The 23,526-nt window shown below is 46.5% G+C and overlaps 2 protein-coding genes across 5 annotated transcripts in view; both read left to right on the top strand.

The window, feature by feature from the left end:
* The window catches only part of NLK (nemo like kinase), a 177,039-nt gene extending 168,934 nt beyond the window's left edge, over positions 1 to 8,105 (top strand). For 3 of the 4 annotated variants that reach the window (XR_007146812.1, XR_007146810.1, XR_007146809.1), the window contains exons 12-13: positions 295 to 306; positions 8,095 to 8,105. The gene's annotated coding sequence lies outside the window, so the exon portion shown is untranslated. Of the gene's footprint in view, positions 1 to 294; positions 307 to 8,094 lie in introns of those variants that run through there. The other variant, XR_007146808.1, reaches the window with a different exon arrangement.
* A 7,297-nt stretch (positions 8,106 to 15,402) lies between these two features.
* On the top strand, positions 15,403 to 23,523 carry TMEM97 (transmembrane protein 97). Its single transcript, XM_047833810.1, has 3 exons — positions 15,403 to 15,627; positions 21,005 to 21,149; positions 22,218 to 23,523. Exons 1-3 carry the CDS (start codon positions 15,502 to 15,504, stop codon positions 22,475 to 22,477), a joined length of 531 nt encoding a protein of 176 aa, XP_047689766.1. The 5' UTR covers positions 15,403 to 15,501; the 3' UTR covers positions 22,478 to 23,523.
* The last annotated feature ends 3 nt before the right edge of the window (positions 23,524 to 23,526 follow it).

Here is a 23,526-nt window from a genome sequence, read left to right as displayed (position 1 = left end):
TCACCCTCCTCATGACTAATCAGTGTCTTCAGATTTTCTATTTGTTCATGATACAATGCTGGAAAATTGTATGTTTCTAGGAATGTATCCATTTTTTCTAGGTTGTCCAGCTTGTTAGTGTATAATTATTTCCCCTACACTTTTTAAGTGACTTTTTCAGTGAATGAACAATGCCCAGAATCTTGGAAAGAAGTGGTAAGTTCCAGTGTCTTCAGGTTGCTGGTGGTAGAACTTTTAACAAGTAGACCTTCTTGCTAAGAAGTCAGCATTTATGTTATGTAGCTGACTTCAGAGGTCTCTGATACAGTGGTCAGTCTCCTCATGTCTCAAGGAATAATCAAAGATCTCAATAAAGAGGGGCACCTGGGTGGCTCAGTGGGTTAAGCTTCCAATTCTTGATATTACCTCAGGTCATAATCTCATGGTCATGAGCTCATGGTCTGTGCTGAGCATAGGCCCTGCTTGGGATTCTCTCTCTCTCCCTCCCTGCCCCTCCCCCACTCATGCCCACATGCACTTTCTCTCAAAATAAATATTTTTTTTTAACGTTTATTTATTTTTGAGACAGAGAAAGACAGAGCATGAACGGGGGAGGGGCAGAGAGAGAGGAAGACACAGAACCAGAAGCAGGCTCCAGGCTCTGAGCCATCAGCCCAGAGCCAGACGCGGGGCTCGAACTCACGGACCGTGAGATCGTGACCTGAGCTGAAGTCGGACGCTTAACAGACCTGGCCACCCAGGCGCCCCAATATTTTTTTTTAAAAAGATTTCTAGGGGCGCCTGGGTGGCTCAGTCAGTTAAGCGCCCTACCTCACCTCAGGTCATGATCTCACCGCTTGTGAGTTCGAGCCCCACGTCGGGCTCTGTGCTCACGGCTCAGAGCCTGGAGCTGCTTCTAGTTCTGTGTCTCCCTCTCTCTGCCCCTCCCCACTCACGCTCTCTTTCTCTCAAAAATAAATAAAGTTTAAAAATTTAAAAAAAAAAGATCTCTAAAGAAAGATGGGTTTAACTTTTTAATAACACTAATTTTCAGAGCTCATCATCCTCACAGCCAACTTATCTTCATCCGGTTCTTAATTGCAGCAACCGTATCATGGTTTTTAAGAATGAACAGCTTTACTTTAGAGTCTTTGAGAATGCTTATCCTTGAGAAGAAAAATCTTGTAAAGACAATATTATGGATTCCTTTTATAAAACTATATTGGTTGGGGCACCTGGGTGGCTCGGTCGGTTAAGCATCCGACTTCAGCTCAGGTCATGATCTCATGGTTTGTGAGTTCAAGCCCCATGTCAGGCTCTGTGCTGACAGCTTGGAGCCTGGAGCCCACTTTGGAATCTGTGACTCCCTCTCTCTCTGCCTCTCCCCTGCTAATGCTGTGTCTCTCTCTCTCTCAAAAAATAAATAAATGTTAAAAATTTTTTTAAAAAACTATATTGGTTTTGTGTGTTAGTATTACATTCAGAGTGTACAACCTACAAAAGGATCGTGAAAAGGAAATCACTCTCCTTAGAGTCAAACCACCCTTTCCAGCTTCTGTGGGTCATTCCAGAAATATTCTGCATAATAAAGTTTATATGTTTTTATAGGAAGGATAGGATAATCTGCATACTATCCTGCACCTTGCCTTCTTCATGTAATCTATGTGGAAGATTGTTCCACATGAACACACAGAGCTAAAGCTTTTAATTTGAGCCACTTTTTTATTATGAAGGTGAACAGTAAATAACTTGAATTAATTGCCCCTTATCTGTGTTTCTGTCCTTTGTCATGGCATTGTTTTTCTATGAGGACAAATAATTCAAGGTAGAACCAACTAACCCAATTTCCCCCCAGGTAAGCCATCGCTCATATATGTAGTAGTACTTGTTTTTTAAATCATTTTTTAATTTTAATTTTATTACACATTTTCTTAAAAGACAAGTATTCAAACCATGTTAAAAAAAAAAAACTAACCATTTTTTCCAGCTCACCAAACACCCTAAGAAAATCAAGAGGCATTTAGTTGTACAAACTCTCAACAGGTTCAGATGTGGCCCTATCTGCTCATTTGCGTGCCTTTTTTTTCATTCCGTCCTGTTTGCCAAAACTTATATCATTCAAGACTTCCTCAGTCATTTTACCAACAGGGGCCTTAAAAATTAATATACTTTGGGGCGCCTGCGTGGCTCAGTCGGTTAAGCCAACTCTTGATTTCGGCTCAGGTCATGATCTCACGGTTCATGCTGCCTGAGCAGAGTGGACAGTGCAGAGCCTATTTGAGATTCTCTCTCTCGTCTCTCTGCCCCTCTCCTGCTCTCTCTCTCTCTCTCAAAACTAAATTTTAAAAAAATTAACATGTCTTTCATATACATCATACATATGGCAAATAAAGACCAATAGAATGACCACATCTTTAATATCCGTGCTCTTGGCTTACTGTCAAGAATCAGATGATGTTGAGTTTTACAGCCAGTTGTGTTCACAGGTCTTTTTACAGCAAAAATATTTTCAGCAATATAGATGATTTCACATTCTAAAAAACACTATTAAACACCTAGGAATTCTTAATGAAATATGACAATAAGTAGCTAAGCTTACAGAAAGAGGGAAATCTGTAAGGACCAAAACCAAAGGGCACTGGAGCCATTGCTTTCCCTGAGGCCATTTGCCAACTGGTAAATATATATAATATATAAGGTAATATACCTCTCTCTCTCTCTCTCTCTCTATATATATATATATATTATATATATGATATATATATTAGCTATATAGTAGCTAATATTTATTGACTACCAGACTCTGTTCTAAGAACTGCAAATATTAATTGTACAACAACCCCATAATGTGGGTACTATTATTAATTAGACCCATCTTTCAGAGGAAGAAACTAAGACTCAAAGAAACACATTAGAATCTTAGCTAGTAACACTACATGAGAGACAGGACACATGACCTTGAGCAAGATGTGAAATTAAAATTTAGATCCCATATATATATATAGCTGAGATCTTCAAAGAACTATTCCTTCAGTGAAAGGGAAAAAAAAAAAAAATCAACTGCCACAAGGATATGTATCTCTTACAACCTTATCCTTAACGGAAGCCTCAAAAGATTCCAGTAGATAAAACACACCCAAAAAATGAGCTCACAACCCCAAATTACAAAACATAAGGAAAGAAGTGTTATATATAAGAGACCATTACAAACCAAGTGATCTGATACCGGAAGTACTGGATGCAGAATACAGAATGATAATGCTTTGGGGTGGCTCAGTCAGTTAAGCGTCCAACTCTTGATTTTGGCGCATGATTTCCCATTTCATGAAATCGAGCCCCACATCAAGCTCTGCACTGAAAGCACGAATTGGAATTGTCTCTCTCCCTCTCTCTGCACCCCCTTCTCTCTCTCAAAATAAATAAACAAAAAATGATTATGCTATAAAATACTGAGAAATGAAGGTATGATACCGTACTTAAAAAAAAAAAAAAAAGCCAAGTAAGAAGTAAAAGTCAGCCAGGCTGCCTGGGTGGCTCAGTTGGTTAAATGTCCGATTTCAGCTCAGGTCATGATCTCAGGGTTTGTGGGTTGAGCCCTGCGTTGGACTCTGCTGACAGCTCAGAGCCTGGAACCTGTTGCAAATCCTGTGTCTCCCTCTCTCTCTCTCTCTCTCTCTCTCTCTCTCTGCCCTCCCCACCCCCTCCCACCCCCAGCTCGCACTCTGTCTCTGTCAAAAATGAATAAATGTTTAAAAAAAAAGAAAAGTCAACTATGACCAGGAAAATTTGAAAAATAATAAACTTACACAAATGAAAAGAAAGTCATTGGATGTAAAAATAGATTTGATAGGTTAAACAGTTCCAATTGAACACTGTCAAAGAAAACAAACTACAACTTGTGAAAGATGACCCAGAATACATTAACCTAATGTACAGCAGAAACAAATCTGCACAGGAAATAATAAAAGACATTAAGAGACTTGGGGGATAGAGTGACCAAGATCGACTCTGTATAAAATTGGAGTCCCAAAGATAACAGAAGATAGACAAAATTAAATAGCTGAAATACTCCTAGATTTTGTCATAGTAGGGAATCATTGAATTTAGGAAACACTAATCATAAGCAGGATAGATAGCATGTTCTAGTGGAACTGCAGGATGACAAAGTGGCCTTAAATGTAACAAAAAATTGCCTAAAAAGAATAGCATTGAAAACTCAACAGCAACAATCGAAGCTAGAAGACAACAGAATCATCCGACTAGTCAACGTTTTGAGAAGAAAGAAATGTTAACCCAGAATTACAAACTATCATTTAGTGCAAAGACATAAAAGATATTTTCGTAATAACACAAATTCAGTTTACTATGAATAGATCATTACCGTCAGCAAATTCCAAAGAATGTACTTCAAGAAGAATAAGCAGATCTCCAGTGCAAGAATGGTGATCAAACTGGCGAATGTGTGGGGAAAACTAAGCAAACGCCGACTGCATACAGCAAGAATAATGTCTAGTTGGGAGGGGAATAAAGTCAGACAGGGATTCTCTAAGCTGCAATACACATACCCGTGGAGATAAATGAAGGCTCCAGGAGGCACACAGGCACATACATTTTTAAGGGAGTCAACTTCAACATGTTTCCGCCATCATTCTCCAGGGTGTTCACCTTGCCCTTCACAATCCCCATTCTGCTTCACCCAAGAAAGACATACTTCCTACACTGTAACGATTACTGTGGTGCAGTGGCCCTGTGTGTAAAACTCCTGGTTGCTAAGTAAAAGGGAAAATACGAAACTGTTTTTGTGTATAAAGCCCTCGCCTCTTTTCATCTCGCTGCTCTCAGATAACACATCAATCCTGAGAGATAGATAACCTCTTGAAAGTAAAGCAAAGAGAGTATTAGTAAGAAATATTGAGACTGGCAGAATTTTACTTCATTCAGGCAACAAATTCATACCACAGCTCTGACTGTCTTAAAATTCAGAAGTGAGCAGGGCTTTTTATGGAAACATGTATAAAATGAAGCCAGACTTTTTTCTAACAGAAAATAAATCTATTTTGACTGCTTAGTTTGCCAATAAGGACTTTCCAATCAGTTCATATGGTAGTCATGTTTTCCATAATTAGAATTAGCTGAGAATCTGCAGCTACCAAGTTCTGACAAAAATATATTTGAAGCAAAAGATTAAAAAATTATCAAAAAATATTGTACAAATGTTGGCAAGAATGTGAGAAGTTGGAATCCTTGTGCATTGCTGATGGGAATGGAAAATGGTGCAGCCGCTATGGGAAAGTGTGGCGGTTCCTAAAATTAGAATTATTTTTTGATCCAGCAATCCAATTCTGAGTATATACATAAAAGAACTGAGAGCAGGAACTTAAACAGATACTTGAACACCAATATTCATAGCATTGATTCGCCATAGCCAAAAGGTGGAAACAGCCCAAATGTCCATCCAAGGATGAGTAGATAAACAAAGTGTGGTGTGTATATATACACTATGGAATGTTACTCAGACTTTAAAAGGAAGGAAATGCTGACACGCGATACATAGAGGAGCCTTGAACACATCATGCTACATGAAATAAGCCAGACACCAAAGAAAAAAATATGGTATGATTCTACTTACGTGAGGTAACTAGAAGGGTCAAACTCACAGAAGGTAAGTATACTGGGTACCAGGAGGAGGGGGGAGAGAGGGCGTGAGTTTGCAATGGAGCATCAATCATCATAGGTATAGAACTTCGAAATGATGTAGCTACCTGATGGTGATGGCTGCACAACAATGTGCATGTACTTACTGCCCCTGAACTGTACCCTTAAAATGTTTAAAATGGTAAAATTTGTGCATATCTTACCACAATTAAAAATATACGTAGATGAAGCTGTGATGTCCCAGAAATGGATGTTCAATCATTAGATAACTTATTTGGTCTCTTTTCTAAGTCACAAAGTCAGTTTGAGGATATAAAATAAATTCATTGCAACTTTAAAGGCTCATTTCTGGACTCTCAATTCTATTTCATTGACCTATATGTCTGTCTTTATAGCCATCGCTGGTGTCTTGATTACTGCAGCTTTGCAGTTAAGTTTTGAAATCAGGAAGTGTGAAGTCCCCCAACTTTATTCTTTTGCAAGACCATTTTGGCTCTTCTGCGTCCCTTGCATTTCCATATGAATTTTAGAATCAGCTTGTTAATTTCTGCAGCAGCCAGATGAGATTTTGATAAGGATTGCATGAATCTGTGGATCAGTTTGGGGAATTTGCCATGTACACAATATTAAATCTTTCAATCCACAAACATGAGATGTCTCTCCATTGATTTAGTTCTTTCAGTTCTTTCAAGGTTTCGTAGTTTTCAGTGTACAAGTCTTGCACTTCCTTTGTTAAATGTATTTCCAAATAGTTACTTTTGATGGAATTTTCTTAATTTCATTTTCAGATTGTTCATTGCTAATATATAAAAATACAATCGAGGGGCGCCTGGGTGGCTCAGTCGGTTGAGCGTCCAACTCTTGATTTCAGCTCAGGTCATGATCCCAGGGTTGTGGGATCGAGCCCCGTGTCGGGCTCCATGCTGAATGTGGAGTCTGCTCGGGATTTGTGCTCTCTCTCTCACTGTGTGTCTCTCTCTCAAAAAAAAAAAATAATAATAATAATAAATAAATAAGTAATACAATTGATTTTTGTATGTATATATATTTTTTAATTTTTTTAACGTTTATCTATTTTTGAGAGATAGCACAAGCAGAGCACGGGCAGAGAGAGACACACAGAATCCAAAGCAGGCTCCAGGCTCCGAGCTGTCAGCAAAGAGCCCAGTGCAGGGCTCAAACCCACAAACTGTGAGATTATAACCTGAGGCGAACTCAGCCACTTAACCGACTGAGCCACCCAGGCGCCCCTGACTTTTGTATATTGATATTTATCCCACAACCTGGCTGAACTCACTGATTAGTTCTAAGAATTTTTTTATGTATTCCCCTTAGGATTTTATAATAAAGTTTAACATCCTCTGGAAAAACATTGTAATCCAAAAATTCTACCTAAAGCTTTCCTGTTTTTTATTCCCCCTGAGGGCAAAACAGAATAACGAGAAGTTTCCAGTTATGTGGGGTTTTTTTTATTTTTTATTTTTTAAAATTTACATCCAAATTAGTTAGCATATAGTGAAACAATGATTTCAGGAGTACATTCCTTAATGCCCCTTACCCATTTAGCCCATCCCCCCTCCCATGACCCCTCCAGTAACCCTGTTTTTTCTTCATATTTATGAGTCTCTTCTGTTTTGTCCCCCTCCCTGTTTTTATATTATTTTTGTTTCCCTTCCCTTATGTTCATCTGTTTTTTTGGAAAAAAAATGCTGATGCCATTTAATAAGGAAAACTTTTGTTTTTTATTTTTTTCATTTTGGGGGGCAGGTAGTCTTGGCTATCTCTGTCCTGCCAAGAACTATTTCTTTTGAAAGATGTCAAACTTGGGGCGCCAGGGTGGCTCAGTCGGTTAAGCAGCCGACTTTGGCTCAGGTCATGATCTCGCGGTTTGTGAGTTCGAGCCCCGCGTTGGGCTCTGTGCTGACAGCTCAGAGCCTGGAGCCTGTTTCAGATTCTGTGTCTCCCCCTCTCTCTGACCCTCCCCTGTTCATGCTTTGTCTCTCCCTGTCTCAAAAATAAATAAAACGTTAAAAAAAATTTTTTAAAAAAGAAAAAGAAAGAAAGATGTCAAACCTATTAAAAAGTGGAAAGAAATAGTACAGTTGACTGTTGAACAATATGGGTTTGAGCTGTGTAGGTCCACTTATCGTGGATTTATTACAAAACAATATTATTAATGTATTTTCTCTTATGATTTTTCTTAACATTTTCTTTTCTCTAGGTGTTCTATAAGAATACAGTATATATGATACATAGAACATATAAAATACATGTTAATCGACTATGTTATAGGTAAGGCTTTCAGTCAAACATCAGCCTATTAATTTGGTGGGGGATTATAAGTTATACAGATTTTTAACTGCCTGGGGGGGTGTCAGCACCCCTAACCCCTCATTGTTCAGGGGTCAACTGAATGATGAAAACCCAAATAAGGGTGCCTAGGTGGCTCAGTCGGTTAAGCATCTGACTCTTGATTTCAGCTCAGGTCATGATCTCATGGTTTATGGACTCAAGCCCCACATCTGGTTCTGCACTGACAGTGTGGAGCCTGCTTGGGATTCTCTCTCTCCCTCTCTCTGCACCCTCCCACCCCACTCACACTTTCTCTTTCTCTCAAAATAAGTAAATAAATGTTAAAAAAAAAAAAAAAGAAGAAAGAAAGAAAACCCAAATACTCTTCGTCTAGATTCACCACATTTATTAATCTATACACAAATATGTGTGTGTGTACATATATATATATATATGTACACACACACACGTATATTTATGTATACAAATATATGTACTTTTTAAAGTTTTTTGCTGAGGGGCACCTGGGTGGCTCAGTTAAACATCTGACTTTGGCTCAGGTCATGATCTCTTGGTTTGTGAGTTTGAGCCCCACATCAGGCTCTGTCCTGACAGCTCAGAGCCTGGAGCCTGCTTCAGATTCTGTGTCTCCCTCTTCTCTCTGCCCCTCCCCGCTTGTGCTCACTCGCTCTCGCTCTCTAGCTCTCTCTCTCTCTCTCTCAAAAACAAATATTAAAAAAAAATTTTTTTAAGTTTTGATGAAACGCCATGAAACTTCACTCCTAATGTATCTCAGAAAACAAGGCCATTATCCCAAATAACTACAATTCTGTCATACCTAAGAAATTTAACAATTGGTGTTCCACCTAATATCCGGGACATGTTCAATTTCTCTAATTCTCCTCGAAATTTTATTTATAGCTGGTTTCCCCTCCCCCTCCCCCCCACTTGAGGATCTAGCCCAGGATCACGTCTTGCATTTGGTCATCAGGTCTTTTTAGTTTCCTCTAATAGGAAAGACCTTCCACTTTTCTCTTTCGTGGCATTTGGCACGTATGAAGGTGCAAAGCCAACTGTCACGTAGAATGTCCCAGGAAGATCTGGATTTTGCTGGATGGGTTTCCTCATCATCAGATTCAGCTTAAGCAATTTTGGAAAGACTATTACAGAGGTGATGTGTACTTCCTGTTCCATCAAATCAGGAGGTGTAACCATTTGTCCCATTTTGGGTGATGCTAAGTTCGATCATTTGATCAAGGTTGTCACTGCCAGATCTCTCCGTGGTAAAAGTGCCCTTTCCCTTTGTAATTGAGGAGCAACCTATGGAAAGGTGCTTCGAGAGGCCACAGCTGATTCCTCAACAAATTCATCCAGTGCCATCTACCGATGACCTTTGCCCCGATTGTTTACTCTGTTAGTATTCAGGAAGTACTGCTTTCCTAATTTTCTCATTCCTTTTACACTTGACTTTTTCTTTCAGACCCCAAGTAGGTCCTGCCATGTAGTGAAGGACTCATCAAAATTTCTCTGAGTACATGAACATACCTTCCATGAAGGTTCTGAAACTGCCCCTAAAGGAACCTGTGGCAAACATTGTTCGTGGACCGCTGAAATCTCTCCTTCCTCGGCGCAAGACCAGACTACATTCCCAGGCCCTGGGTGGTAATGAGGGCCTATGTCAAAATTTTCTCCAGAGATGTGTGCCACTCCCAGGCCGAGGCCTTGGGACGACGGAGGTACTCCCTCCATGCTTTCTTTCTACTTACTAACTAGAACCCATGGCCACCTGGCTTTGACCATGAAGCTGCCAATGGCCGAGAGTAGGAATTCAGTAAGCTACAACCACCACAGGTCAAATCGAGGCCCAGTTCCTGCTTTTTTTTTTTCCCCCAATGCCTATTTTTGTAAATAAGGTTTTATTGGAACATGGCCACATTTGCTCATGTATGTATTGTCCGTAGTTGCTTTCACATAACAAGTGGCATGGCCTACAAAGCCTAAAGTATTTATTTTCTGGCCACTTACACAAGTTCGCCAACCCCTGCTCTAGGATCAGTAGGCACTCGACAAGTGAGAAATGTTAACTCTGTCGTTACATGGGCCCTTTACTCCCACAATCAAATGTATTTGAAGCACATCTTGAAAATAGCCTGACCCTAATATGGCCAGCTCTTTCCTTTTTTAACTGTTACACTTCTGGAAACACATGATCTAGTCACACAAACTCCAGATCTTGCTTCCAGCCCTCCCCGCACATCGGTCTACCTTGCGCATTTGGGAACAGATGAATCTTCCTAAAACATCATCCCTATCTGCCTTGTTCAAGATCTCCCACTGTCTCTCTCTATGGCCCTGATATCAAACCTAATGGGCTTTTAGCTTTCTAGACTCAGTAACCTGACCCTTCCTCCCCAAATCAAACTTAGCTCCACTCCTACCTGACAGCCAGAGCTGGGACTAGGGTGAGGTGAGTGAGACACTCCCCAAGGTGCAAAAAGAAAGTGTTTGCTGGGTACTAAGAACTCAGCCATCGGGATAGATAATACCTTAATGCAGTATCTTTTTGAAAAAATCAAAATCACAGGGAGCCTGGGTGGCTCGGTCGGTGAAGCGTCCAACTTTGGCGCAGGTCATGATCTCACGGTTCATGAGTTCGGGCTCTGTGCTGACAGCTCAGAGCCCGGAGCCTCCTTCGGATTCTGTGTCTCCCTCCCTCTCTGCCCCGCCCCCGCTTGTGCTCTCCTCTGAGTCTCTCTCTTTCTCTCTCTCTCTCAAAAATAAACATTAAAAAAATTAAATAAATCAAAATCAGTGCAAAAAGATCTATGAACAACAACATGGCCGCATTTTAAACCAAGCCTTTGTGAATTGGCCTCCACCTGCTCTGCCCCTCCTCCCAAGTTCACAGGTTCTTGGACCTGAAAAGGAGGTAATCACTCAAAACAGCTGGCCAGATGCCTTCTGCCTCAGGGAAACCTACAGATCTCAAGAGATCACTCTGAATCTCTCCCCCCACCTCCCCCCCCTCCTCCGCAGCCTCCTTGCTACACCTCTGGCACCAGTAGAATCTTAGTTGGTTTTTTTTTTTTTAAGTTTATTTATTTTGAGAGAGACAGAGACAGTACGTGAGCAGGGGAGGGGCAGGGAAAGAGAGGGAAAGAGACAGAATCCAAAGCAGGCTCCGCCCTGTCAGCACAGAGCCCAACGCGGGGCTCGAACTCACAAAACTGAGCTCATCACCTGAGGCGAAACCAGAATCGGCTGCTTAACCAACTGAGCCACCCAGGCGCCCCAGAATCTTCTGTTAAGGGACGTTTTGGTTTTGAGGCGTGAAGCCATCAGCTGACTCTACGGCCACAATAGCTTTCCAGGTCTCATCATTTTCCGTTAGCAGGTGACAATCTCCATGCGGCAGGACGCTTTCATATCTCGTCCCCTCAACAAGGACTCCAGCTCTGCGTCAGTAAAATGAAGATATGGAACCCACAGCCTAGCAGCAAAGGTGCGCGGAGACATGCGCTCAGATCAACACTGGTGCGAAAGGAACAAACGTGTCACCGAGAGTGGTACAGGCAGGCTCAGAGCCGGCAGCGGTGACACCAAATAGAGGCCAGCAAGGGAGAAGGCCTTTGGCCCTTCAAATATGCCGGGCTGGGGGAAGTGTGGGTGCATTTTAAGTAGATGGGAAAGTGAATCGAGAGCGGAGAACTCTACAGTTGCCGCCGGAAGGAAAGCAGCGGGGTCCCTTCCTCGGAGCGCCTCTCCCGCTAGAATTCCACTTCCCACCACCACGGGGGCGCTGCTGGGCTAACGGTGTTTGTCTCATCACATTACGAGTGATTTTCAGAAGGTGCTGACCACTGCCACTGCTCACTCAGAAAGACAGGGTGACAGCTCAAGACCCCCCCCCCTTTTTTTTCTTTTTTCTTAAGCCACTCTTTGACTTACTCTTTGCTTTGGGTGAGGGAATCCGCTGATCGACGGCCGTGTCCTCCCTCCTCCCCAGACCAATCTGCCTCCTACCACTTCTCTGACCTCCAGTTTAGAGCGGCAGTGCCCCCCACTGAAGGAATTTCAAACAGAAGACAGCAGCTGCACGGAGATTTTTTTTTTTTTTTTTTTTTTTTTTTTTTTTTTTTGGACCGAAGAGCCCTGCGGGGAAAGTGCTTGGCCTTGAAAGTCTTTATCTACAGATAACAAACTTGGCTGGGCGAGAGGTTTTCTGAGAAACACTCACATGAGCAGCTTACCACGTTCCCGGGGAAATCCCAGCCGGGGGGGGGGGGGGGGGGGGGGGGAGGGGAGGGGAGGGTGGCGCCCACACACTCTCCCCTGCCCCCCCAGCAAGCAGTTCTAATCGGCGGGGAGTACAGCCTAAGTGGGGCCGCCTTGTCCTGAAAGCCACCTTTGGGGGCGGGGCAGAGCACACCTTGCCAGGCCCCTCCGGAGTAACGCGTGGAGTGCTCCACCTGCGCAACAGACCCTGGGCTGCCAGGACTTTGTGTTCTGGCAGCCTTCAAGCCACCCCACAAGGAACCTTCACCTCCCTCCCCTGCTATGCTCCCCTTCCAACCGGCTCTTGACTGTCCTCCATAGTAAACACCCCCTCCTGTCCGGAGCCCAGACCCCTCCTCCCAGACCCCCTCCTCCCAGACCCCTCAGCCTTCACCGCCTGCCGGAACTGACCACTGACTCCCCGCTCTCCAAGGTCTCGGCTTCCCCACAGCCCTCCCCTGCGTTGGCAGTTCGTTTTTTTTCACACACCAGCCTCCCTGCTCCCCAAGGCCACAACCTCCGCTCTCTGAGGTTTGAGCCATGCCTTGACCCATGCCCACCTCCTCCTGGGTGCTCTCCTGACTCTACCTTGGCAACAGTCTCCCCAGCCTTCTCACCCCCATCCCAGGTGGTCTTCACCGTCCATCCATCCAGCACCTTGGGCTCTCTGTCCCTTGACTCCATCTCCAAACACCTTCCCCTCCTCTCCATTTCGGCCCACACCTCCCCCTGCACAGAACCTCTTCCCAACGCCAGGAATGTGGACATCGTGCCCCCCTGTCATAATTTCCCAACCTTCTGGCCTCTTCATCCGGTGACTCCCACCCTGCCAGCACTGCCTCCTCGGCCTCACGTTCATTCCCTTCTCCGCCTTCTCCCAGGCTGCCAGCCCCTCTGGCCCACGGGGCTTCCTCCCCATCGAGCTTGAAACGCATGTTCCGCCTCTTCAATCCACCCTTCTCATCCAACGTCTCAAAATCACCAGTGTGCTTCTTTGAACTCTTTTTGAAGTTTATTTGGTGGGGGAGGGGGAGAGAGAGAGGAGAGAGAGAATCCCAACGGGGCTCTGTGAGCTCTCAGCACACAGCCCCAATGCGGGGCTCGATCTCACAAACCATGAGATCGTGACCTGAGCCGAGATCAAGAGTCAGTGGCCGATGTCTTTCCGAACCTCGGCCCTAGAGGAGTCAACAGCCTTTTTTCTTTTTTTATTAGACAGAGAGAGAGAGAGAGAGAGAGAGAGAGAGAGAGAGAGAGAGCTCATAAGCAGGGGAGAGGGGCAAAAGTAGAGAAAAAAACAATTTTTTTTTTTTTGAGAAACAGAGAAAATCTCAAGCAGGCTCCACGATCAGCACAGAGCCTGACACAGGGCTCAATCCCATGACTCTGGGATCAGGACCTGAGCAGAAATCAAGAGTCACACGCTCAACAGCCTGAACCACCCAGGCACCCTCAACAGCCTTTTTGCTGAGGAGACCCCACCCTGGAGAAAAGCACACCGCCTCGGAGATTGGGCCTCCAGATCGTTGGCCACCCACCTCAGCTGGGCCCTCTACACTGCCACCAATCTCTCTGTTCTAGTGCCAAGGGGCCCGTCCTGGGGAGCACAGAGCTCCTCTGGCTTAACCCTAACCCTTCCATTCTCTCCAGCTCCTCAGGGGCCTTGAGCCACATTTTCTGCTCTCTTCCCTCCTGCAAGGACAACCTTCCTCCCTCACCCAGAAACCTCAAACAGCATCTAAGTAAGTGAAAAGCGTTCTAGTCAATCTGAGAAATACGTAGGCCATCTCTGGAGCTCATCTCCCTCCAGCCACTGCCCCCTCTCTCTCCTCTCCTTCCTAACCAGAGGTCTACACTCCCTGCATCCCTTCCCCACCTCCTTACTCCCTGTCCTGCTGTCATGTGTCCCCTGCCTCCACCACACCTGTGCTCTCTCACAGGGCCACCGCAGGGGCCATTCAGTGTTGCTCTGACCCAGCTGACCCTCCTCCCCACCATGTTTGGGACATCACCCTCCTGTTGTGCACCTGTATCTCAGCCCCCTCCTCACCGCCCCCCCCCCCCCAGGATGGAGCACCCTTAAGACAGGCCCTTTGCTCTCAACACCGACCGCCATCAAACGCGGATGCCCCACTATCTACGTATCCAGACAGGTTCATCCAACTGCCCCCTAGACTCCTCCACTCAGACTGTGGAGACTGCTCAGTGTCAACGCAGCCAGAACCCGATTACCTTCTCTTCAGCTCACTTCTGTGAGCCAGTCGGTGGGACATTCAGTGAATGGCTGGGCCCAGCGGGCAGTTAAAGATCAATATTTACAGAACCAGGGGCGCCTGGGTGGCTTAGGCAGTTAATGGCGGACTTTGGCTCAGGTCACGATCTCGCTGTTGGCGAGCTCGGGGAGTGCGAGCCCCGCATCCGGCTCTGCCCTGACAGTGTGGAGCCTGCTTTGAATTCTCTCTGTCCCACTTATGATCGCGCGCGCTCTCTCTCTTTCTCTCCAAGTAAATAAGTGAATTAAAAATATATATATTTGCAGAATGAATAAATCCTCCCTCATTCATCACAGCCAATCCCTGCCCCAGCCAAGACCCGCCCATCCTCTTGCTATATCCCTGTGCTTCTTGCTGAATTGAAGTTGGCTCTCCCCTAGGCAGCCTTTGGAAGGCTTCCAGGCCCCTCAGGTTCGGCGGGGCTGGGACCTTGCGGGTGTTCCCACGGCCCGTGAACGTCGCACCACCGCGCGGATCACAACGCGCTATGGGGGCCGGCCCTGGTCTGCGGCAGCTGGGCTGCATTAGGGGCTCCACTTCCACCAGCGCCCGTGGCCCAGCACACAGGAGCCGCTCAGTAAGCTTTACTCCTTTGCACTAAATGAATGGAGTACTGGGTGAAAGGGACCACAGCGCGCCACGCAGTCTGCAGCCAGGCCCGGCGGGCGTCAGCCCCCGCGCTCCCAGTTCAGTCTGCACGCCGCAAGCCCGAGAGCCGTCCCACGCGGCGAGCGAGGAACCCCGCCCCATTCCACGCGGCACCCCCAACGGCCAATGGAAATGGTCTGGGGTGGCACCGCCTCTACACGCTATACTTGTACGAGCCAATGGGAGTGCCCTGCGGCGAGCGCCGCTCCCGCCGGGGCTTTGCAGCCAGCCAATGGGAGTGGCCGACGTAGCCCTCTCGGGGGCGGGGCGGGTGGTCAGGGCGCGGAGTCCTGGGACGCGGCGCGGGTTGGGCCCACTTCCCACGTCGGCTTTCCAGGCCCGTGCGGCATCCGCTTCTCACCGGCGCAACCAACCGATAATGGGGGCTCTGGGCGTCCGGCGCGGTCTGGAGTGGCTACTGGGCCTCTACTTCCTCTCCCATGTCCCCATCACTCTGCTCTTGGACCTGCAGGCGGTGTTGCCGCGCGAACTCTACCCCGTCGAGGTGAGGGCGACGGTCGGTCCAGACGGCCGGTCGCTGAGTTTGGGGCCCCTCCGCGCATTGCGATCGTTCCCCGGCGTCCCCAAGACCTCCCCTCCCCCACTCGCCGCCCAGCCAGGGTTCTGCCCCCCTTTCCCTCCCTCCCTCCCTCCCTTCTTAGGTCCTGCCCGTGCCCCAGCCTCTCCTCACCCTTCATCTCGACGTCTTGCTTGGGGTGTTCGATGGTCCGGACCGTTATCCCAAGCTGCTTGTTGCAGACACTTTGGTCCTTTTAAAGACAGTTCTTCCCTGGGTATGCGTAAGCCTCGCAACACCCCACCTCTGGTCACTTGTATTTGAGGGAAGTAGCCTGGATGAACCAGTGTCTCAATCACGTGTTGGATTTGTGTGTTCTTTGAAAGAGCTTTAAAATAACGTCTAATCCCAAAGCAATAGTGCAAGTAGCATTAGACCCACAACACAGGGCGTTCACGGATCGTCATTGCTTCGGTCTTAGGATCCAGCGACTTGGAAAGCTCGTAAGTAAATTAACGACACCTTTTCAAATCAGCCCTTTTAATTAGGTTCGAGTAAGAATGATCACCTGACTAGAAATAGAGGCGAGAAGCCCCATTTCCTCGTTGTTAATGAGTATTCCTTACCCCAAAGTTTGCTTTAATGCTTTTCGTTTCTTCAGAGCCACCGTTTTATTTTACCTGTTCCTTTCACCTCTGGACCCTGTAACCTTCTCCCGGGGAGCTCCTGTCCTCAGTTCTGTGCTTCTCCACATTGTGTGCAGAACTGTGGGCAAGACTGACTTGTCTACCTGTTTCCCTTTAGGTGCTTTTTCTCTGCAGAGCGGGGGTGGGGGGGGTGCTTCACCTGAGGTCCCTGAACCCCTGGAGTATACCAGGGGGTATGCAAAACTGTGTGGGCCTTGTGGTTTCTGGGAGGAGAGTCACAAGCTCACACATACAGGGTATATTAGTTTCCCGTTGCTGCTGTAACAAATTACCAGAAACATGATGGCTTTAAACATTTGTTCTCTTACAGTTTTGGAGGTCAGAAGATGAAAATGAATCTCGCAGGCCTAGGGGAATCTTTGAAGGTCCTAGGGGAGAATCTGTTCCTTGCCTCTTCCAGTCTGGTGGCTGCCAGTGTTCCTTGGCTTGTGGCCCTATCACTTCAGTCTCTGCTTCTGTCATCATTTGGCCGCCTTCTCTTCTGTAATCCAGTCTCCCTCTGCCCCACTTTTATACAGACACTTGTGGTTACGTTTAGAGCCGACCAGGTAGTCGGCATAACCTCCCGTCTCAAGACTCAAAACCCTTACCTTAATCACATCTGCAAAGTCTCTTTGGCCCTATAAGGTTACGTTCAGAGCTTCCAGAGACTAGGAACTTTGGGGACTGTTACTCGGCCTGCCACACAGACCCAGGTAGCACCCGCTTTCTCAGCAGGTCGCCACCGCTCTGCACCAGCCATTAGTTGCCTTGAAGAAAGGAGCCTTGTCTGTGGTTTTCAGAGTCTGTGTGGCCAACAAAACCCAGGCAGGCTGCCTGCTTAGTGTTTGGCGTGATGAGTCCCTTTAATACTGGGCACTTACGTTAGTTACTCCAGGTTACTCCGGACTTAACAGCTGGTGCTTTCTTGATCTCTTCTGAATATGCCGATCCCACAGGTTCTTGCTTACCACCCCCAAATATAGTTCAAATGTGTCCAGCATCATAAAGACCCCATTTCAGCTTATCTCTTTGATTTGGTAAAGTTTTCTCGGTTTTAATGTTGTCTTATTGTAAAAGGTCAAGGGCCATTGCCAGTGGGACCTGGCCAGAAATTGTGTATGTCTGTGTCTTTCTATCTGATGCTGTTTGAAGGTGTTGGCGACACGGGCGGGGGGGATCCTATTTTGGAAGGGCTGTTGTCTCTCTTCACTCTTGTTGCTTTGGAGTTGAGATTGATGGTTTTGTTGCTTGGTTATGGGGAAAATAATAATAAAAGCCTTGAGGGATTCTCAGATTCTCTTTGAAAAAACGCCCAATCTTCACATCTGTTGTGTTTTTCTTCCCCAAAGAGAAGGAATTTTCTCCTAGAACTAAAATGCTTGTGGCGATCCCATAATGGTTGGGGCTGATCTTCCTTGGTTTGAACCGGTCAATACTTGGAAAAACTCTTACTCTGAAACAAAAAGAATTTGGTTTGGATTGGAACATGGAGAGGATGGGGAAGGCATTGTGCAGTATCGTTTGCAGCGGGTAGCATTGGTTCTGTTTAAGGTGAGCGTCTAGGTGTGAAATCGGCCTGTGCTCATCCTAAGGTAGAAAAGTGCGGGATTGGGGCGCCTGGGTGGCTCAGTTGGTTGAGCGTCCGACTTCGGCTCAGGTCATGATCTCACAGTTCGTGGGTTCGAGCCCCGCATCGGGCTCTGTGCTGACGGCTCAGAGCCCGGAGCCTGCTTCCAATTCTGTGTCTCCCTCTCTCTATGCCCCTCCCCCACTCACACTCTGTCTCTCTCTCCTTCAAAAATAAATAAACATTAAAAAAATTTAAAAAAAAAAGAAAAGTGCGGGATTGTTCAGTGGCAATTCCTGGTTTAGAAATTCTGGTGCCAGGGGTGCCTGGGCGGCTCAGTCAGTTAAGCAACTGGCTCTTGGTTTCGGCTCAGGTTATGATCTCACGGTTCGTGAGTTCGAGCCCTTCAATCCCAAGCAGGGATACTCTGATTCTCTATCTCTCCCCCTCCCCGCCTTCCCACTCATGAGCCTGCACATGCGCGCTCTCTCTCAAATAAATAAACTTTATCAAAGAAATAAACTTAAAAAAATGGATTGTGGCCTTAAAAAGGTAAAATAATCTATTTTTAAAAATCCCTGTTTATAGGCCAGGTCAGTAGTTTAATGGACACCAATGGTAAGTGGAGTCCAATGTGTCAGGTATAGGGGTGTCTGGGTGGCTCAGTCGGTTAAGTGTCCGACTTCGGCTCGGGTCATGATCTCACGGTTCCTGAGTTCAAGCCCCGCGTCGGGCTCTGTGCTGACAGCTTGGAGCCTGGAGTCTGCTTTGGATTCTGTCTCCCTCTCTCTCTGCCCCTCCCCTGCTCACACTCTGTCTCTCTCAGAAATAAATAAAAATTAAAAACAAAAAATGTGAGTCAGGTAATAAACCATTTTTGGGGACTTACCTAATAAGAGTAGTTCTTAAGGACCAGTTGCATGCTGCACTCTTAATAGGACTAAACTTGAATTTCTCCACATACGTGTTGAGTTCAACTGAGTAATTCTAAGATTTACTCTGTGCCTGCCATTGTTCTAAAGACCATGTACATTAACTCATTTAATCTTCCCATTAGTGAAGGAAGTGCTATAATTGGGAAGCAAGTTCAGTGAGATTTAAGTGCTTTGCCCAAAGCCCGCACCCGGAGCCCTTCACTCTACCAGGGGCCTGTGGTTTGCTTTCCCTCAGCCCTTAGTCCAGGTCCTTTCCGGCAGCGTGCGGCTCGCAGGCGACTGTGGGCGGGCGCTAGGATCCTAATTGATGACCTACCAGAGCTGGCTGAGTTTTGCTGATCTCATCCTGGATTTTTGAAATAGACTGTATACAAATGGAACAGAAAATGAAATCAAACCAGGATGCCTTTTAAATTTCTACGGTAAATCTTGACAGCAGGTCATTCCCTCCAATATTTAAAAAAAAATTTTTTTTTAACGTTTATTTATTTTTGAGACAGAGAGAGACAGAGCATGAACAGGGGGGGGTCAGAGAGAGGGAGACAGAATCCGAAACAGGCTCCAGGCTCCGAGCTGTCAGCACAGAGCCCGATGCGGGGCTCGAACTCACGGACCGCGAGATCATGACCTGAGCCGAAGTCGGCCGCCCAACCGACTGAGCCACCCAGGCGCCCCCCCCCCTCCTAATATTTTTTAAAGAATATCTGGAGAGCAAAAAAAGGATCTCCAAAAACATTTGACTCAAGTTGCTTGTTCCACAGACGAGGAAATAGAGCCCAGGAGAGGTGCAGTGACTTAACCTTTATGAATTTTTTTCTGCCACCTTACCGTCCTGAAGAGTGCCTAGAAGGAAGCTAAGGGTATTGCTGTGAGTTTCAACTTCAGATCAAGTACAAATTAGACATCACCCGGTCGAGAAGCTGGTAATCTAGCCAGAGCCTTTCTGAAATTAATATCATGCTAACAGAATGTTTGTTTCTGGATATTTGCTTAAAGCTCAGCTTCAGCGGTGAGGCCTTGGTTTCACAATGGTGAGCCTTTATCTTTTGACTAAAAATTAACAGGAAAAATACTGCAATGGAAAAAAATGGCTTTTCCACTGCAAGCTAAATCCTTCCATTGGAAGTTCCCTTTATTTGCTGTAACTTGATATTATATATATATTTTTAGCTTTGGAGACAGGTGTGGCAGGACAGCGCCATCTCCAGGATGTAAACTGTGACAGACCTTTTGTAGTCCCATGTGATGCGGGGGAGCCCTACGCTTTGGGCCCTTAAAGGCACAGAATGGGCAACCTCCAACCTTTCTGCTTCCTTCCTCTGCTGGTAGCCATGGGTCTGCATCTTTTTTTTTTCAGAGAGAGGAAGCACACGCGAGCACATGAGTCGGGGAGAGGGGCAGAGGGAGAGAGAGAATCTTAAGCAGGCTCCATGCTCAGCTGGGAGCTGGCGCGGGACTCAGTCCCACAACTCTGGGATCATGACCTGAGTGGAAAATCAAGAGGTGGTCACTCAACCGACTGAGCCACCCAGGCGCCCCTGGATCTGCATCTTTTGATTTAACAGTGTAATCAGAGGAGGGTGGGCCCCAAGCTAGAACCAGGACTGCTAACCCTCAAGCCTTGACAGCCTAGAAGCTCTACAGTTTGTGGTTTGGGCAGTTTGTTCTCCAGATGTCCTGTGGGTCTCCTAAAAGAGAACTCTTCAGAACTACAGTAGTTAAGAATGATGAGGAACTTGAGATTTAGGGATTCAGTTGTCTGAAAGTGCATCTTAAAGAGGTTAAACTTCTCTCCCTTCCGTTCCACGCCCCCCCCCCCCCCCACCGCCCCCGAAAAAGACAAAGAAACTCAATTCATTTCTGTATTTGAGGCAGTCTGGCCCTCGGAGCTTGGTGTGCAGCTGCTGTTCAAGGACAAATGTTAGGGTGGTTTTCACAGCCGTTGGCTGACATGCAGGGCTAGTGTTACCCGGAGTCACGAACGGGTAGCAGAGGGGCTGGAAGAGCTGAGGAAGGCTTGGCGGAGGGAACATTCGAGTCAGAGCTAGGGAGTCTTTAGGAAGGGGCCATCTAGGCTGCCTCGGGGCTGGGCAGTGAGGGACTCTTCGGGGGTTGGAGCGGCCAGCCTGTCCTGCCAGGTGGCTGTGTTCAATGTGCTCGTTCTCTCTCCTCAGTTGAGAAACCTGCTGAAGTGGTATACCAAGGAGTTCAGAGACCCTCTGCTACAGGAACCCCCAGCGTGGTTTAAGTCCTTCCTGTTTTGCGAGCTCGTGTTGCAGCTGCCTTTCTTCCCCATAGCAGCCTATGCCTTCTTCAAAGGTTGGTAACTGGGGAAAATCCCATTTGTGCCCTGATACCCAGTCCCGGAAATCTTTGGGGGAAGTATCTCAGAGAGTGATCCCTGTAGTCTGAGGGTCACCTGGGGTGGGGTGGGAATGGCCAGATCTTGTAAAGGGACATCAGCGTGGCTCAGGTGGATGCCTGTGTGGGTAGCTGAGCCGAACGACTGTCACCTGGAGATCTCTCCTACATCTGAGGCTGCTTCAAGATCGAACTTGTTCCTGTTTGTTGTCTTTTTTTTACTCCTGCAGAATTTATCATTAGCTTTTATTTTTCTGATTTGGGGAGCACCATACTGGCTTTTCAGCGGTAGCATCAGGCTTATCCCTGAAGGGCTTAACTTCTCATTTATTCTTACAGTGTTCCCGTGTGACTTAACGCTTTTAGAAAGACGGGGGCCGTACTAATGTACATGATAACTAAGCTCATACAACCGGTTTCCCACTGGAGCTCCCAAATCCATCTCCGCAGAATCTGTTGATCTTCTCACCTGTATATATACTTATTTAACAGATGCTGTGGGCAGGCCCTTCCCCCTGCCTTTTAGGCCAGACTGGCATAGATCGTAATGGCCGTTTTACTGCCCTAGAGTTTCTTTTTCTTGCTTTTTTTTTTTAAATTTTTTGTTTTTGAGAGAGAGAGAGAGAGAGAGAGAGCGTGCATAAGTGGGGGTGGGGCAGAGAGAGAGTGGGATAGAGCATCCAGAGTGGGCTCGGTGTTGACAGCAGTGAGGGCTCAGAGTCATGAACCCCGAGATCATGACCTGAGCTGAAGTCAGACACTTAACCGACTGAGCCACCCAGGCGCCCCACTAGAGTTTTTCTGAATTAAATTCCAACCCCCACCCTTGGCACTTTAGCGGCCGGTGGGCTAGAGCCCCAGCTTTGTGCATTAGGAGATACTAGAACACATCGGGTTTTCCATTTGTTTGTACTTGGAAAGGAGGTAGATTCAGTGGAAAGGGAGCAAGCGTGGAGACTGGCGTGGGCGCCCCTGGAGTCGTAGACATACCTAACGCTTACCTCTTTTCTCTTCCCCCAACTTCAGGAGGCTGCCGGTGGATCCGCACCCCTGCAATCATCTACTCCGTTCACACCATGACAACTTTAATTCCAATTCTCTCCACATTGCTATTTGAGGATTTCTCCAAAGCCAGCGGTTTCAAAGGACAAGGACCTAAGACTTTCCACGAACGACTAACCCTCGTATCTGTCTACGCCCCCTACTTTCTCATCCCTCTTATGCTTCTGCTTTTCATGTTGCGGAGCCCCTACTACAAGTATGAGGAGAAAAGAAAGAAGAAATGAGAGAAATGACCACTGGCCCGGCGGGAGATGCCCACAGGGCAGTTTCCTGTTGGACCCGGTATGCAGAAAACTGCTCAGAACCCATGTTTCTCGGTAGCGTTCGAACCACACCAGCAACACACAAGAGCAGGACACTGGCAGGAGCCCCATCAGACCCTCCCCTTCTGAGAACACTGGCAGCAACGGACCAATCACCTGAGGACGGACAGGGGGGTGTGGGCTGGGTTATAGGGAGGTGGAGCCAGACACCTCACTGTGTGCCCAAGTTCCGCCGGGAGCAGGACCAGACCAGAAACTGGATAAACTAATAAGACACGTGGCCTGCTTGGCATGTTCACGAGTCGCTTGACCCACAACGTACAGGTGACCAAACCCTCGATTCATGACTCTCCACAGCGTGTCGTTAATCAGCAAAATGAAGAGTGGGATGTTTCAGGCCATTTTTAAGTTTAAAATGTGACTTTAATATTCATTAAAAACGATATCCTGGTTTTTTTGCCTTCCCCTCTGGTGGGGGGAAAGGTCCTGTAAGAGGTTTAGACTTGGGTTTTGCTCAACGGTTAGCTCTGGCCTGACTTTCAGAAATGGGTTACGCTGGAAGGTGTTTTCTTTTTGTCTTAAACGGGTCATCCCAGAAAAGATTTTAAGTCTCCTTAAAGACCTTAGTCTTCTGTTTTTACAGACCACCTGACTTAAGTCCTGCTCTGAGGTCTAGTGTCTCAAACCTGTTCTGGAAGTGTGCTTCCGGGGGGATAATGTCACCTCCCTGATAGTTTCATCGTCATTCCTGGCTTGTTCTCTAAGTAGAGGGGCAGCTGGGCCTGACGTGTCCGTTGTGTAAATACAGGAGCTCTTCGTTGGCGTTCCTTAGTTTTCTCTAAATACGTACTCAAGGCCAACTCAAAAACAAAAACTCAGTGAATGCATGGAAAATGGTAACTGGTCCTTCCTCTTTTTATCTGTTTTGCTCACAAGTCATAATGGTCTGATTGATGGGGTATCATCTGACACCTGTGTCCGGTCCCAATAAAGGTAGCTGCCGACCACTG

This window comes from Prionailurus viverrinus, chromosome E1 (assembly GCF_022837055.1).
Source record: "Prionailurus viverrinus isolate Anna chromosome E1, UM_Priviv_1.0, whole genome shotgun sequence".
Classification (NCBI taxonomy): Eukaryota; Metazoa; Chordata; class Mammalia; order Carnivora; family Felidae; genus Prionailurus; species Prionailurus viverrinus.
Note: the sequence above shows the minus strand (reverse complement) of the source record. Positions and strands in the feature narration are given on the sequence as shown.